The sequence below is a fragment of the Mytilus galloprovincialis genome, chromosome 13, assembly GCF_965363235.1.
Source record: "Mytilus galloprovincialis chromosome 13, xbMytGall1.hap1.1, whole genome shotgun sequence".
Taxonomy (NCBI): Eukaryota; Metazoa; Mollusca; class Bivalvia; order Mytilida; family Mytilidae; genus Mytilus; species Mytilus galloprovincialis.
In genome coordinates this window covers 29,706,506-29,725,589 of record NC_134850.1, presented here as the reverse complement: position 1 = coordinate 29,725,589, position 19,084 = coordinate 29,706,506, and the positions used below count along the sequence as shown (strand labels likewise).

The window sequence follows — 19,084 nt, the reverse complement described above, 5'->3', positions numbered from 1 at the left end:
GGTGGAAATATTACTTCTAAGCGTCTTTACGAGACAGAGTACTTTTATTTTCGGAACCTCTTTGACGCATTTATTGGAACAGGATTCTGTTTCAGAAGGTTATTTGATCGTTAGAAAAACATTGGGTTTCAGGTCCTCTGTAGAGTTAATGAATGGCTGCAAAACATTACAATCTATAGCAATCTAGATTATGTTCTAAATACATTTTCAACGTATTTTGATTGAAGTCGGGGCTCATGATATTTCCTCAGATTCTGATTTTTATCAATACACTAATTTCTTTTAGGGTTCTGAGTCTGGAGCGACTGTCTGATTTGGCCGGTTCAGAATCCCTTATCAAGCTCTATCAAGTCTATTTGGGAAAACATTTGCAACAGCCTTACCATGTATCTGTATCTGTATAAGGAATTCCCTCTTTCAAAGGATGCAAGGCATAGTGGAGTTTCCATCTGTCACTATTTAGAAAAGGGGGGGAGGGGTCCCCCATGGAGACTCTCAATTGGAAATTTTAAAACAGCACTTTTGTCCACAATTCAAAAAAATCAATTTTATAATTGGTATAATTATGGCGTCTTGAAAGGCTCTTTATTTTTTTGCTATGACAAAATATTCTTTTACTTTATTCATGTTTATTTAGAAAAATAGAAACAAACAGATCAATGTTGAAAGCCAAGACAATGTGTTACTTTGTGTATTGGGTTTGTTTCACCTTCATCATGCATGTTCATGTTGATATATTATTATCATATTATAGTTCATCAATTCTGGATAATGGTGTATAATTGTTTACAGCTTTCAATATTTTGTGTTTTCTGTCTCTAGGTATAATGCAGTCATCTAAATGTGTAAGAAGAATCTGTGCTAAGATCTACTCAGTCAGTACAAGACACCAAAGTGCACAAGCAGCAGCTGCCATCAAACCGTTTTATTTCCAGGATATACTGGAATCAGAAAAACCATTGGACACACCATGGAAAAAACTAACTGGTATGTACTGTAACAATGAAGGTAATCATTCCATTCCTCCTTGAAGAGGATTTCTCCTGTCAGAAATGATTTGAATTCGAGTTATTTCCCTTGGCACTCATTGAAGGGTTACACAGTTGATTTATTTATTTGCCTAGCAAAATTGAAACATGCAATACACATGATACTTAAATTCTGATAAAAGATCCTAAATACTAGATCTACATGTAGTGATAAATTGAGCAAGGCTAAAAGGAATTAAAACTGGTCAGAAATATTATGTTATGTGTACATGTATATCATGTATTTTACAGGTGAATATGTGTCAACATTTGATGTTATTGGCAGTGTATATGTATTTTGCAGGTGACTATGTGTCAACTTTTGATGTTATGGGGAAGAAAGTTCTGAAAGTAGAACCACAAGCTTTAACATTGCTGGCTGAACAGGCAATGATAGATATTGCACATCTTCTTAGACCTGGACACTTGCAGGTAATGTTCATTAAATTATGGAACATCAATTGAATTTTGAATTTTTTTCAAACTAGTTATTGGTGATATACATGCATCATGGTCTAATCTATAGTCTTGATATGTACATGTACATAGACATACCTGTCAACCTGTGACGATGAAAATGCAGGTCATGACCTGCATTGAAGAATGGAATCTCAGGTCATAACGCGTACAAACTTTTTCAAGCTGAATTTCAGTAATTAAGGGACATTTTTTTTATAATTTAAATATTAGTTTCCAGAACATGTTCACTTTATTAATCATTATTTCATTGCACTTTGAAAAGCTTTTGATAACTTTGTGACACTTTCTCCTCTTCTTTTGGTTAATGTTATTATTGACACTTCTACATTGATCTATATGTATAGTATTTCACCCTCAAGTTGTGACTGGCTATTTTTTATTAATTTTAGAAAGTTGTGACTGGCTATATAGTCTTTGCTTATCAGCTATTTGAACTCTCTTTCATAATTAGAGTATAGTAAAATAAAGTTAAACAGTTAAAGGAAGTATAGATAAAAAATAATTTTCAACTTTTTTTTATAATTGTATTAAGGTATGAATTTAATGAAAAGTTATATTTTAATATGTATTTAAATTCTATTTGTAGTAGATTTGATCTTTTTTACCCCAAAAAACGTAAATATAAGGAACAATTTTGAATGGTGACAAAAAAGGGGAAGTAACTCAGTTGACAAATCTTTGTAAAACGTGACAACAGTGAAATTTATTTACGACCTAAAGCTAACGGCCTAGCCAAGATCAGATGTGCATTTTGTGTTTCACATGAAGTCAAAAATGAGTATCACCTCAGGGAAAAACTCTTGATATTTTGGTTCAAAAATGGTTTAAATTATGAAAAATTGCTATCGTTAGGCTAACACTATAATTACATGCAGTTTTTGGAAGAAATATTTAATATTTTTATTAAATAAATGGTGTTTAAAAACTGTATTATTTTCTTTAATGGTTGGCTTCAAGACATGGTCACCAGTGTCAAATTTTTAGTCAATGACAAAGACAACAAAATATGTTTAGAATTATTGAATATCAAACATTTTAATTGAAAAAAAAAATGACAAGAACATGTTTAACTCACAGTTATTTCAAACAACAGTAGCTTTCTTTGATCATTAATCTTATCTGATAAAACTGTATCTAAAATTATCTATAAATAACAAAACTTCCAAAAAAAACCTTTCTTTTGGTGTATAGAACATTAAAATAACTTGATGCATATTCTTACAATAAAGAATCAAACTTAGCAATACAATTTATATGTTTTGTCTACGGACAAGACATTGTATTCATATTTAATGAAATGCATTATTAAAACCTAATTTTGATATAGCTGAAAGTGTTCTCTTGAAAAAAAAAAAACATACATTTTATCAGGTTTATCTATCAAATGATGCTTAACTTCGAGAACAATGGAAACAAATACATTTTGATAATGTCTACGGACAAGACATTTTATTGATATTCAATCAAATGCTTTCAAAGATGATTGTTAAAGTTAAGATTAAAAGATACTAATTAAATTTTAAGCTGTGTTTTTTAAATTTTGGAAAATATAAAAATGTACCCATAATTCTTTACATATCTCAATAATTTATTGATTAAGCCAAACTGAAGACACATTCTTTTAACTGAAATCCATATATCTGACTGCTTAAAACAATCAAACTATTATTAAAACTCAATTTTGACATAGTTGAATGTGTTCTCTTGAAAAAATAACATACATTTTACCTATCAAATTAGGCTGAAATCAAGGAAATTGGATACAAATATATTGTGGTAATGTCTACGGACAAGACAATTTCAGTTAAAAAAAAACTGTTAGAATTAATTGTGACTATATTCATGTTGAAAATACTGAGTTTTAATTTGAATAGATAACTTTCATCACCTATAAATAAGATTTAAGTTCCATAGCAGACAAATAATTGAATTTAATACTTGTTATGTACAAGTGTCTTGTCCGTAGACACTTCCTCATCTGCTGTTAATACTGAAATGCAAAAGATAAAGTTAGAGAGAGAGAAATACTTTTTCTTCATTTGATTTAGTTTAATCTTTTAAGGTATGCATCAACTGGAATAAACAATATTGAAGTAAAATAAGGTATGCTTTTTATGACTAATAATCTGACACTTTTTAAAATCCACTCCTGTAAAGTAATTTTACAAAAATTGAGAACACTTAAATTACCATTTATTTATTAAAAATAAGATATTTCTAAGTTTAAACAACACATAGGACTAATTAAGACCCATAAAGCCAAGCAATATTGATAAAAAGTCATGTCTACGGACAAGACATGTGTCTACGGACAAGACATTCTGACATATTTTTGAATTTTTTCCTCTATTAATAGATGGTAGAAAAAAATGTTAGTAGTGTTTTCATATCTACAAAAGAACAGGAACTTAGCAATGCAACATTAATGTAATTATGCTTCCAGTTTACTAGGGAAAGCATGTCTACGGACAAGACATTTTTTCACTTTATTTGTATATCCAACTTTGATGGCATATATCTCCAGCTAGGGTACTGCAATTTTGATAAATGAGGTAGTTTTTGATAATGTATATACTAGAAGAGAAAACAAAACACATAACAGCATAAATTTGATTTATTTTTCTCTTTTATCACTACACTGAGCAAGCTAAAAACAAAAGTACAAAATTTCATAACAAGCGCATAGTATTCAACTTTTTATCATAACTTTGTAACCACTGAAGATTTTTTGTTGCAACAACCAGTAAAAGAAAGAAGAATAAATTGTCTATAACAGTGAACCAATAATGTAGTTCAAATTAAGTTCACTTATTAACTATCAATTGATAAAAACAGGTAAATTTCAAATGAAACAACATAACGTGTAATTTTGCCCATTTTCAGCGTGTATTTTAGTGTTTTTTTTTCAAAACGGTAACACCTATACATAATATTTGATATTCATTGTGAAACCCTACATTCTCTTCTTCAGTTCAAAGATGTATTACTTATGTAAAGTTTATCTTCTTGTCTTTACAAGCCTATAACATAGACCCAATATGAAATGCACATCTGATCTTGGCTAGGCCGTAAGGTAATTGGTGTTAATTAACAGTGTGTTTGACACCAAAGCTGTCAAGTGAAGCCATGCACTTGATGGATTACTTAATTTGACAGTCTACACAGTACACAGTTGGCTGAACTTCTATTGATGGAATAATTACGAATTTGCCGGTATTTCAAAGAAAAATCACTTATGAAATCATTCTCTAGGGTTAGAAATCCAGGTGAAAACGGGTCATTTTCGAAATTCCCGGGTTATTCAGTGACCCGGCGGGTGTTCCGGGTGATCCCTCAGAATTGTGAAAATCTCGGGTCACACCCGCAAAATACGGGTCAGTTGACAGGTATGACATAGAATTGGTTATTGTTTAAACAAAAATGTTCATGGCACAGCCAGCACATTCAATACAGTATCATGAGTATGCCACACAGCAACTTATGTCAGTTATGTTTGATAGAAAACATCTTGCATGAACCATTTCATTTAATAATATTCTATCCATACTGGGGGGATAATACTGATATTGTATGGCTGCCACAAAGGATCATTCAGGTACAGATTAAGGATTCAAGAAAAGGGTGCATGATTGTCGGTTTTTTTTTGTCAAGGTAAAAATACCACCGAGTGTAGGGAGGGACCTGTTTTTATGAATATTTAACAAAAAGATCTGATGAAAAGAGGTGTTTTGTGCCCTCTATCTATTTCCTCACCTATAAAATATACCACTAAATGTAGAATTAACCTGATTCTTTTTTATCTTACAGCAACTGTCAAATATCCTTAAGGACCCAGAGTCTTCAGAGAACGACAAGTTTGTAGCATTAGAACTTCTGAAGAATGCCAATATAGCATCAGCCATGGTTCTGCCAGGATGTCAAGATACAGGAACTGCTATTTGTATGGGTAGGTTAAATGATAAATACTGCAAATTAAAATGTTCAACGAATTGCAAATTTTATAAAGGAATGTATGCAGTCTTTGCCAAAACCAGGAAATTAAATATCCCTGAATATGCACATTTTTCTCAAACCACAAAAATTGGTATCCATGAAAATAAATGGATCCACATTATGTAAATATAGTGTTAAACATGTTAAATGCTTGTTTTACTTTGTAAATTCAAGTTTTACATTGGATCTTTTAAGAATGAACCGAAAAGTTTTCTACAGTAGTACAGACCCCATTGCCCTTCAAATTTAAACTGGATTCAACTGCATAACTTACTGACTGAGTTTTTGGAGACTTTAATATCAATTTTTCAAGGTGTATGGACGCAGCTCAGAGATATTATTAAAAAATAAAGTAAAAACATTCAGATAAATAATATTTAAAAACAGTAATTTTTCTGTCAGAAATCAGGCCTTGATTGCATGTGTATAGGTAAAACATGAATTCAAATGCTAAATGAAGTACACATTTTCTATAGACTTGTATGCAAACTTAGGCAAAACCAAAACATCAAATATCCAAAAGAAATACATATTTTCCTCAATATGTGAAAACTGAAACCGATGAAAAATCAACGTTTCCATTGACTGTAGACACATACATCTCAAAATAATTTGATATTTTTCAGGAAAGAAGGGTCAGTATGTATGGACAGAGGGCAACGATGCTGCAGCTTTATCCAAAGGTGTTTATAACACTTATACACAGAAAAATCTGAGGTATTCACAGGTAATTTACTGAGTATATTTGTAAATGTAAAATTGAAAATGGAAACAGGGAATGTGTCAAAAAGACAACAGCCCAACCAAAAGCAGAAAACAGCCAAAGGCCACCAATGGGTCTTTAACACAGCGATAAAATCCTGCACCCACAGGCAAGCTTCAGCTACCTTTTTAAAATATATAATTATATAATTACATATCAACTCCACATTATGTAGTTTACATAGCTTTGATTTGTAGAATTTAACATGAAAAGCTAAATTTAAGCTCTTTAAATTAAAGGGCAGAAATTTGATTCATGAATTTATTTTTTCTTATACACAGTTATACTGTGAAAGTACTTTAATTCGTGGGTATCGATTTTCGTGGTTTGAGCAACATTAACGTGTTCGTGGGTTTTTAAATTCGTGGATTTAAAGTTTTCTAAAAAGAAATCCATAAAATTGAGCCATTAGAATCGAAGTTTACAAATTGTCTGGATGAAGGAAATTGCAAAGTAAACATTGACCCGTGTAAATCGTAGTGATCACACTTATCAACCCAAGATAAACTGATCAACAGATAAAAGACCATCTAAGGTCTTGATTACGCCATAAACATGTCACCTTAAAGGGATAGTAGCTACGATTTTGACAAAATTGTGAACCATTTTTAAAGCTGCAAAAATCAAAGATATGTACTAAAAATAAGCAATAAGATCGCTAGAATGTTTTCATAAACTGCAGAAGTGTTAATAATTGATAATTCATATCGTGTTGCGTGCCTATTCATCTCATTAATTATGCATCGGATTTACTTCCCGAACTTTGCCAACATAGCGAGTGAGCTAACTAAGATATAAATAGATATGAACATGTACTTTTTGTTTTCTTACGTATTTGATAATTACTTCATATTAACGTACATATTTGACGCCATTTAAATAAAAAATATAACAAAAACCCTCACATTATTCCAATGCAAGATTCTCCAACAATGGCAATATTGTACACTTGTTATTAAATTTGTATGACCAAACCATGCCGATAATGTATATACGTGTTTGTGTGTTGGATCGGGGCCTCCATGAAGGATACACTGGAAGAATAATACTAAATTGTAGGAAGTTATTTTCTAATTTCTTCTAAGGTGGGAGATCACTGCCTGTAAATTTATAAACATAGTTTTGACAAAAATGAACACGTTGCGATTTATTTTCATGTGATCTGGAATAATTAAGAAACGAAACGTAAACATAAAATATAAGCATACCGTCGTCTTCTTCTGTTTGACTTTGCCTGCGTCACAGGTTTTTTGTATGATTTTAATGACTGATTTCATAGCCGTTTTTTATTTTTAATTTACAATAACTTGTCTGCATCTCTTTTTTGTTTCTTTACTTGCAAAAACTGTAAATTCACATGCCATTTTCGTGATAACATTCCCCTGTTGGACAATTTTCCCTTCGAGGCACAATGTGCAATTGCGCATCGAGTTAAAGTCGACATAGATCAACTTAGGTCATATGAATAAGGGTTGGCTTAACATCGATTATTATCTACAGACAAGAAATAAATTAAGGTGTTAAAATGGTAAAAAGCTTCCACATGCTAAATGGAAAGTAACAAGTAATTGTTTCAATCATACTTATTAAACTTTTTATACAAAATCTGGCATATAGATTAAAAAAATAATTTTAATGAAAATCGTAGCTACTATCTGTTTAAGTAAACAGTTACATAAACAAATTCTATAAACACATAAACCTATCTTGAATGGTAAAATAATTCTCATCAAAAGCAAGCCTACCATGAAATTATTATTTCCCATACGAGAATTATGAGGATATAAAATGAACACTCTATCATAGCATACCAATACGGGGAATCTGACTTTCATCGATCAAAAATAATTTTTTTATGAGAATTATAAGATCAAAAGTTGTACAGTTTAGGTTTTTAAAGATTAAAGGGTTTAATCCGGCCTGCAGTTGACGTTCATGGTGCGTTTGCCCTGTGACTAGAATTATAGTATTCACTGATTTAGCAATATTCAATATAAAACGAATAAAAGTACTTTCACAGTATACTATATTGCTAAATTAAACTGATGGTGGCACGTATATGTTTCTTAATGTTTTTGTGCGTCGTGCCTCTAGAATTCTGATTGGCCAAGACCTAAACAACTGACATTTACTATAGGTTTAAATGCTGTGCTGTTACGCCACTGTGTCAGGTTTACTGAGGTGGTGTAAGGTGGTGGTTAAGCAATCACAAACAGGTTTAAAATGTGACATTATTATTTGTCTGTCTAGTCATTGGGTTTCACACCAATATTTTTTTCACATTTCAAATATTATTATCTTTTGTAAAAACAAAATAGTCCTAATTGTGGAACATATCTTTGAGTACTTTTAGCCTTTCTTTCTATTCATAGTGTAGGTCTGGAGAATCCATTATGTCATACACCATATTGCCTATAGCTACTTGTCCACAATTACTGGACATCATAAAGGTTCCCATAAAATTTGGACGTCATAATAAAAAATAACTGATGCCACAATGGAAAAGTATTGTTGTATGACATTTAAAGTTTAAGAAGCAATGGTTTATTAGGTCAAGCGGCACAGATTTGCAAATAGCCGTCGGGTATATGGATTAAGCCTATTAGTGTATGTATAACTGTCATGCCCATAACATACTTTTGAACTTGCAATTTATTTTTCAGGTTGCGCCCTTGGATATGTACACAGAAGTTAACACAAAGACAAATCTCCCTGCACAGATTGAAATCTATTCGACAGATTCTAGTCAGTATGACTTCCTGTTTATAGCAAAAGGAGGCGGGTCTGCCAATAAAACATTTCTGTATCAACAGACTAAAGCTTTACTGAATCCAGAGAAACTTCTGAAATTTGTGGATGAGAAAGCAAAGGTGATAGATTTTATTTAGAGAATGATGCCTCATTACTGTTTAAAATACCAGCATACCATTTCTTTAAAGTTTTTTTCTCCCAAACACTTGTTTTAAGGGGGTAGACCTTGGTTCAGGGAGATAACTCTTTAAATCAGTTATGCGCTTGTAAAAGTCAAGTTTCGTCAATGAATTTTAAGCATTTACCTGAAACAGATTGGAAATAATCTATGTATCCAAGAAGGTTAGAATATATTTATGAAAAACGCTCACACAAACGTACTGATGATTTTAAGAGTTATTTCCCTTAACCTGGGTCTACCTCCTTAATAGCCTTTATTTCTAAAAGTTTTTGTTCCATAAGTCAGGATGAGAAAGCAAAGATGATAGAATTAATTACAGGGTGAAGACCTCTTTACTGTAAAATAGGACAATATACCTGTCCTGAGGGGAGAAACAAATTCTACAAAACAGTGGTCATTAAAAATCATTTTTAACCAAATTTTCAACAGAACTACTTGGCAATAAAGGGAAAACCTTTTTTTTGTAGGGAACATTAAATGATAGATTAAGATAAAAGTTATTGATATTTATAATCGCTTTTCATAAAACTTCTTAAATATCAAATAAAAATAGGAGGTCATTGGCCTTATTCCCTTGCAAAAAATAATTATAAAAAATGCTAATTCTACATATGCTGGGGCTGCTAAAAGATTGGCGGTTAGTCACTACATAAAAATAAGGAGATGTGGTATGACTGCCAATGAGACAGAAATCCACCAAAGTTCAAATGGAGTAGATGTTATCAATTATAGGCAACTGAACATCTTTTAACAATTAGAAAGACCCATACTGTATAGTCAGCTATGAAAGGTCAATTCATGAAAATAATGAAACAATTGAATTGAGAAAAACTTACAGCCTAATTTATTACAAAACAGTTTATATAAACAAATATGACAAGCATGAACCAATGACAACCACTAAATTACAAGCATTTCATTTAAATATTATTGATAGGTTGACTATAGATTTTTTTCTTCTTCAGGAAACATCATCTGAACTTTACCTTACAATTTGTGGTTGTTTCTAGGTTGACTATAGATTTTTTTCTTCTTCAGGAAACATCATCTGAACTTTACCTAACAATTTGTGGTTGTTTCTAGGTTGACTATAGATTTTTTTCTTCTTCAGGAAACATCATCTGAACTTTACCTTACAATTTGTGGTTGTTAGAAACTCCCAATTTTCAGACCCTTTAAACTGGAGCTTCACTGCCTTATCATTTACTATATCCTATAAATTTTGATTGCTCTAAACTTCCTGTTTTCAGACCCTTGGTACTGCTGCTTGCCCACCATACCATTTGGCTGTTGTTATTGGAGGAACATCAGCAGAATTTAATCTGAAGACAGTCAAACTTGCCTCGGCTAAATATTTAGATAATTTACCCTGTGAAGGTTTGTAGAAATTGTATGTGAAAATTGCTTCTGCTAAATGTTTTGATAATAGACCCCTTCAGGATTAATCCAGTCATGTTGAATAGGCGGCGGATTGTCATAATAGTGGTAAAAATGGTTTAAAAATTACAAAACAATTGCTTAAAACATGCATAGGATTTCCCGTATTTTCATACTGTTTTCACCTCTATCCCAAAAAATCTGCCCCTATATATTCAATATAGAATAACTAACTGTGAAGTTGCCTATTTTCTTGGTTGTATCAAAAATAGTGTACTGTGTATTCCATATTATTCATTGAATATCAATTCTTGTGGGTTTCACTGTACAGGTGAACTACAAATTCAAACGTTCAACAACTAACATATTTTCTATAGGCTTTGTATGAAATCATATATACACAAAAACACTAGTTTTTCCTCAATGCAAGAAAATTGATACCCACAAAAATAGATGAATCAACAGTATGTCAAAATTGTCTTTGCTAAATATCTACCAATATACATGTACCAAATAAGGTAGTTTTTATATGACCGCAAAAAAATTTGCGGTCGTATATTGGTATGACGTTGGTGTAGTCGTCGATGTCATCGTCGTCCGAAGACACATCACTTTTCGCACTATAACTTTAGTTTAGGTAAATAGAAATCTATGAAATTTAAACACAAGGTTTATGACCACAAAAGGAAGGTTGGGATTGATTTTTGGAGTTTTGGTCCCAACAGTTAAGGAATTAGGGGTCAAAAAGGGGCCCAAATAAGCATTTTTCTTGGTTGTTGCACCATAACTTAAACACAAGGTTTATGCACACAAAAGGAAGGTTGGGATTGATTTTGGGAGTTTTAGTCCCAACAGTTAAGGAATTAGGGTCCAAAATTAAACTTTGTTTGATTTCATCAAAAATTAATAATAATTGGGTTCTTTGATATGCCGAATCTAACTGTGTATGTAGATTCTTAATATTTAGTCCCGTTTTCAAATTGGTTTACATTAAAGTCCAAAGCAGTGATATTGTTGTCTTTTTTCAAAACTACCTCTACCGTTTTTTATTGGGAAAAATGCATATTTTTAATTGAAATTGGGAAATTTTTATATATTTTTCTAAACACATCTCCAATTTTTTGCTGACCTTTGCTGTCTTTTTTGCACTGTTTTTTTCATGTATATTTTGGTTGTCAGACATTTTCAACCTGAAAGGTACTTTTCGGAGAGGGGAAAGAAACAGAAGCAATGATGGTACTTAATGCATTGAAATTAAAACTACATGTGTTTCAAACACAATGATGATTCTTATCAGAAAACCGGATCTCAAAAGAGCTTTCTAATATCAAAATAATAACATGAATACGATATTTACAAACGTTTCTACCAATGCCATCACTGTTTGGGGAAAATTTCAAACTTTTTGGGAGGAATTTTAAGCCATTTTATTTAGTAATTGGGAATTTTCTCTAGGGGAAAAGGCCGAATTTCGGCTGTTATTTGAGGCAAACAATATCACTGCAAAGGGTCCAAAATTAAACTTAGTTTGATTTTAACAAAAATTGAATTCTTTGATTTGCTGAATCTAAACATGTACTTAGATTTTTGATGATGGTCCCAGTTTTCAACTTGGTCCAAAGCAGGGTCCAAAATTAACTTTGTTTGATTTCAACAAAAATTGAATTCTTGGGGTTCTTCGCTATGTTGAATCTAAACATGTAATTAGATTTTTGATAATGGGCCCAGTTTTCAAGTTGGTCCAAAATTAAACTTTGTTTGATTTCAACAAAAATTGAATGCTTGAGGTTCTTTGATATGCTGAATCTAAACATGTATTAAGATTTATGCTTATGGGGCCAGTTTTCAAGTTGGTCCAAATCGTGGTCCAAAATTAAACTTTGTTTGATATCAACAAAAATTGAATCCTTGGGGTTCTTTGATATGCTAAATCTAACCATGTATTTAGATTTTGGATATTGGACCATAATAGGTAAATGTCCAATTTAAAATTTTTAAGTTTTTAAGTTTAAGTTCTTAGACCACATTTATTCTGTGTTAGAAACCTATGTTGTGTCAACTATTTAATCACAATCCAAATTCAGAGCTGTATCAAGCTTGAATGTTGTGTCCATACTTGCCCCAACTGTACAGGGTTTAACTCTGCGGTCATATAAAGCTGCACCCTACGGAGCATCTGGTTTGACACTGAAAACAAGAAAAAACATAAAAATACTTTAAAAAATTCACATATTCCCAAAAATATATTTATAATTATTACTTCAATTGATTTTGTATGTGTATATTACCTAGGAAATGAACATGGAAGAGGATTCAGAGATAGAAAATTAGAAGAAGAAATCCACAAACTGACACAAAGAGCTGGAATAGGTGCTCAGTTTGGTGGGAAATATTTTTGCCATGATGTAAGGGTCATCCGACTTCCAAGACATGGTGCCTCTTGTCCTGTAGGGATAGGTGTTTCGTGTTCTGCAGATCGACAGGTAGGTTGGTTTTGTATAAGACATAGTGTTTTATTTTTTTAAGAACTGTATATCAAGAAATTTTGTGTTTGTCTTATTTTCTTTATGTTTGCACAATACATGTCACCACAATATTTACCATATCTGTAAATTTCACTGTTCAGTAAAAGGCATTGTTAAAGGCCATAAAATGGGCATTATGAACAGCAAAAGATTATTTGACTCATGCACATTGTATTAGAATGAAAAATAATCTGATCAAGTATATAAGAATTGATGAAAAATGAATTGATAAAGAAGGTTTTATTACTCTCAATATCACAGAGCATGGCTATCTGTTAAAAATTAGTAAAAGTTTTCTGGTTAATTGTATCAACCTTATTAAGTGTGGGTTTTGACATGGCTAGCCATTGAGTTGGTGATCACCAAAGTTCAGCGGAAGGAATTTTGTGTGATTTGAAATCATTTCATTTATAATTTGTACCTCATGAAGTTTTCTTTTATGTTGTTGTGTACTTTTATTTAAATGTTGTAAAAAAAAGTACACAATAAAATTAGGAGATAACTGTATTGTATTTTAAGCTCCGATGGCATCAATTGGGGATTTGATGGTCGCAAATTAAATTTAATGGTGACGCGTTAGCGGAGACAGTAAACGGGTATTTGCGACCATCAAATCCCCAATTGATGCCGTCGGAGCTTATAATACATCTCCATTCTAATGAAACTGACAGAAAACAACGTTAAAACATGTAATAAAAATCTGTCATATGCCGTCTGCGCTTGCGCGTACGTCCCATAACATCAATTGTCAATTGATGCCATGTAAAAAAGTGACGTTATCCAATCAAAATGAACGTTACAAATGTTGTTGCATTAGAATGGTCTGTAGATTCTTCAAAAACTACAAAATGAAATTTGTCAAGAGCCTGAACAACAAATTAACCACTCAGCTTAGTAATCAAAATGTGTAAGAATGATTTAAACAAATATCAAGAAAAATATCAAGGAAGACTATTTTTAATGGTACTTCTATTGACATGATTCTATATAGTCCTTTTATTTTACATTTTTATAGGCATTAGGTAAAATCACAGAAGATGGAGTGTTTTTAGAACAGTTAGAAACAAATGTATCTAAATATTTACCAGAAGTAGAAAGTAAAGACCTTAGTTCAGAAGTTGTTCAAGTAAGTGTGAACTAATGGAATATTGTATAGCAGCAAATTATACACGAATATAAAAAAGTAGACATAAAACTCATACATATGGCGATGATAATCTTGAGCGTCATTATTCATTTATTAGCTGTTGAACAATTAGAAAAGAAATGTTTCTTTATGTATACATAAGTGCAGATACAAGATGGCTGCAAAATATTTTTTATATTCATTTAGTTGGTAGGGAATTTCAAATTTCCTGAATATTGTGATTCTACAGTATGTGAAATTAATTATTTTAAGAATTCTGAATTGTACACAAAGCTAATATAGCTTTATATTTACAAAATATTTTTTCACATTAGTACATAGTATTCTGCATTCATTGTTTACATGAATATTTGGTTGTTAAGTAAAAATAATAAATGTTCTGAACAAATAAAATTTTCAGATTATTGTTTACATTTCACTTTTGGTTGTTAAGTAAAAATAATAAATGTTCTGAACAAATAAAATTTTCAGATTATTGTTTACATTTCACTTTTTCAGGTTAATTTGAATCAGCCAATGGCAGAAGTTCTAAAGGTTTTAAGTAATTATCCAATCAGAACTCGTGTTAGTTTGAATGGGACATTGGTTGTTGCTAGAGACATTGCTCATGCTAAATTACAAGAGAGGATTGACAACGGGGAAGGATTACCTGAATATGTTAAAAATCATCCAATATATTACGCTGGTCCAGCTAAAACACCAGAGGTTAGTCACTAAATAAATTAAAATTACTGTAAATTCAGAAATTATTGGGATGTTTTTATTATTGCAAAAAATGTGACAGGGTTATAATCGAAATATTCAAACTGGCGTTTTAAATTTGAATTTTTTTTTTATATGAATGAAACAGGATTTTTCTCATATCATTCAGATATTGCCAAAAATAAAATCCCATTTTTGTCTAAAATGATTAAATCGCAATGATAAATGCAGGCAATATGAATAATTCTGAAATTACAGTAGGTATACAAATATGTGGTATAAGTGCCAATGAGACAACTCTCCATCCAACTCACAATTTGTAAAATTAACCATCATAGCTCAAAGTACGGTCACCAACACAGAGCCTTAAATCACAACAAATAGCAAGCTACAAAGGACCCCAAAAAATTACAGGTGTAAACCAATCAAACAGGAAAACCAACAATCTTATCTATTTAAAAAACATGAAACAAGAAACAATAATGAACTGCATCAACAATCGATACATCAGAAATTTGTCGCAGTAAATTGGAACAAAACTTTTCAAATTAAAAGTAGATGTGGAAGTCAATTTAATTCACTTAAATTCTTTAACATCAGTATTTTCTCTTTGGATAGAGGGAAATTCAACTTAATGCATTTTTGTTGTTGGTATAAGTGGTTGGGAATTATGTTTTTTAATTTTATATAATGACATTTGTCTATTTGCAAGAAATTGTTTCAAAGAAGAAAAAAGCCCATTCAATTTTTTTTAGATTCTTTGATATTAGATTTGTTAAGGTGGATAAACATATTGGCAACTCATGTGAATATTATTGATTTTAATCAAATTAAATAAAATGATGATTTTGCATTTTGCACTTATGTTATTGTTGTATGTATGAACATGATGACCATTTCTCATTCCAGCGGCAAATCCTATCACCTTGGACGTAGAAAGTGGTCCCCCTGAGAAATAACACAAAACCTTAGAAATCATTTATTTACTGTCAAAAGAAATGGTTAAGAAATAGGAAACCTATTCATACTATATTGAAATGCTATGCTACCTAATGTAATTAACGATATGATGGATTTTATTTAGGGCTTTGCCAGTGGGTCATTTGGTCCAACAACTGCTGGTAGAATGGATTCCTATGTGGAACAATTCCAAAAGAATGGAGGTAGTATGATCATGTTAGCCAAAGGAAACAGAAGTAAACAGGTATGTATGATCATGTTAGCCAAAGGAAACAGAAGTAAACAGGTATGTATGATAGTCCTTATAAAAAAAGAAGATGTGGTATAATTGCTAATGAGAAAACTCTCTACAAGAGACCAAAATGACACAGCAATTTTAAAACAACTATAGATCACTGTACGGCCTTCAACAATGAGCAAAGCCCATACCACATAGTCAGCTATAAACGGCCACATTTATCACCCCTTAGTTACTGTTGAGAAAATGTACAATTAATATCACAAAGGAATCATGGTAATTATATATAAAAAAAAACATGAATTTATGGCTCATTATTTTTTCGCTACGATAATTTTGTACCACAGTTCCACCTGAAAATATTTTATAATGGAATGTATTTTAAAGGTGTTCTATAATTTTAGCAATTGTGCAATTTAAAATTCAGTGATGCTGTACTGGGAGAATACTGTGGATTAATTTTATTATTGGGGGTACCAATATATTGTAATGCCAAAAAATATTTTTTTCATGGATATTGGGTTTCATGTTTTTGCCAAAGTCTGCATGGTTTTGAAAAAGTATTGCATACAAAACCATTAGAAATGTTAAAAATTGAATAATAATGGATCACCAGTACTGTCCAGGAAATTTAGAAACTTTGATGTAAATTTATCCAGGGTAACTGACAATTTTTTTTTTTTTCAGGTAACCAAGGCTTGTAAAACATATGGTGGATTTTATCTTGGATCCATTGGAGGTCCAGCTGCTATACTAGCACAAAACTGTATAAAAAAAGTTGAAGTTTTAGAATATCCAGAATTAGGTAAGTTTACACCAGCAGATTGCATATATTTAAGGATTTTAATATCAAGTTTGATATAAAAACTGTATACAAGTACGCTTTATATTAGAATTTAGTTAGTTAATAATGTATGAAAAGAAATTATGATTATATTTTTTTTATTAAAAAAATATTTCGACCTGTAATATGTCAATTTTGATAAGTTTATTTACAGGACAAAAGTTTTTTAAACCACAATAAGATTTGCATCTAAGAAAAACATTTGATTTGTTAAAGCCCTGACAGAAGACGCAATTGATTAATATACAATTATGGCCCGTAGATAGAAAAGGTGATTATCCAAAATTGTCAACACAAGAAGGTTATTTCACTGAGAGTGCAACCAGAAGTGAAATAGTTTTTAAGGGTTGACATTTTTGGATATTCATCACTTCTAAGGGACCACAATTCACAATAGAACTCTGAAATAACAGTTGAAGGGCCTCTTGAATCATTGAAAAAGCACTAACATTACTTAAATAACAAACACAAGTTGACGTTCGAAAAAACATTTGGGTCTTAGAATGTCTTGTATGTACAACAAAGGTAGATTTTTTTTGTAAAATCTTGATTGCCCTGAAAAGGCCCATTTATAAGAGTTGCTTGTCCAAGACGTTTCCTGTCTCTCAACAGGTTTCTTGTAATGTTAACGTTTCCTTTCTGTTTATTTACGTCTGTGATGTAATTTTCATGGGTGATAACTCATGTACAAATCAAGAAGCTGAAAAGGTTATTTGCCGGTGTTTAATAGGGTAATCATTGCTTGTGTAAACTTTAAAGGTTATTCGTCCTTCCTTGCAATTAGAATTGAAAATTAACTGAATTATTGCATGTAACATGATTGTTTGTAATATATGTAAGGTAAAATAATAATAACTATTTCATACTAAATATTTTTTTTTGTTATAGGTATGGAAGCAATATGGAAAGTAGAGGTTGAGAATTTCCCAGCATTCATTGTGGTAGATAATAAAGGAAATGACTTCTTTAAAGAGTGGCAGGTGGAATAAAAAATGATTGAAGATTTTAATAGATATTTTTACTGAATAGGAGAAGTAATATAAAGGGGCAATTAGATTAGAATAGTTTGTCTTAAATTTTTGACAAAAAGATCTGATGAGATTTTGACAAAGAAAATATCAACATGTACTGTTTATATGCCTTTGGAAACTTGCTTTGTAAATTCTATAATAAAAGTAAGAAAATGACAAGAGTGCCATTCTGCCTGTTTTTCCATGTGAATCTTGTAACCATTTCACCGAATTTAAAGCTTTTAATATATTTATAGCATATTGAATTCTATGCTTACTTAATGTATGTATTTCTTAAATGTGATAAACAAAATGTTAGATTTTTATTTGTTAAATATATTTATACATGCTTTGTTTGAGTTATTTTGCCGTTTTTACCTTTATAATAATGCAAATAGATATCATTCAATGAATACCACAGTCTCATTTTAAAACAATTGAAAGAATTTTGGATTGATTTAACAAAGAGTTGAAGTTGCACACTGAAAAAAGATGCCCTTCATGCTAAACTGTGATTTTGTTGTGCCCCCGTGTTCCGGCACTGTCCTAAGTGAGAGGAGGGTTGAGCTCTTCCAAACATAACCCTGCCACATTTGATATGTGCATACCCAAGTCATTGATTGCTGTCTTATCATATTTATAATTTATTAATTGTTTTGTGCACACATCAGGCTGTTAGTTTTCTAGTTTTCTTGTTTTACATCTTATCTTACACTATATCTTATGTTCTGACTTTTATTGGTTACTATAGGATATGAATTTTGCTCAATATTGAAGGTTTTATGGTGACATATGGCTATAGTTGCAAACATCAACAGCATTTAGTCTAAGGCGAATAGTTGTATTATTGGAAATCATACCAAATGTTATTTATTATGTTGATCTGACATTGTAATGGGAAGAACCTTCGAATTTTCTTTTACAAGTATTTATTTCAATTATCATAGAATGGTACTTTTCTTTTAAAAGATGGCACTTAAAATCACGGAGTTCAATGAAAAATTACATGAAGGAATTAACTATTTAAAATTGTGAAAGAAGCAAATTAAATTCAGATCTGCAAAGGGAGATAATTTGTCATACAA

The 19,084-nt window shown here is 31.2% G+C and overlaps 1 protein-coding gene across 1 annotated transcript; it reads left to right on the top strand.

Annotated features, from left to right (window-relative positions):
• Nucleotides 1–6: 6 nt before the first annotated feature.
• Nucleotides 7–18,351, top strand: LOC143056960 (fumarate hydratase class I, aerobic-like). Its single transcript, XM_076230171.1, has 13 exons — nucleotides 7–98; nucleotides 823–987; nucleotides 1,333–1,460; nucleotides 5,316–5,454; nucleotides 6,128–6,228; nucleotides 8,928–9,134; nucleotides 10,447–10,573; nucleotides 12,866–13,056; nucleotides 14,114–14,224; nucleotides 14,744–14,950; nucleotides 16,032–16,151; nucleotides 16,833–16,950; nucleotides 17,878–18,351. Exons 2-13 carry the CDS (start codon nucleotides 828–830, stop codon nucleotides 17,976–17,978), a joined length of 1,710 nt encoding a protein of 569 aa, XP_076086286.1. The 5' UTR covers nucleotides 7–98; nucleotides 823–827; the 3' UTR covers nucleotides 17,979–18,351.
• The last annotated feature ends 733 nt before the right edge of the window (nucleotides 18,352–19,084 follow it).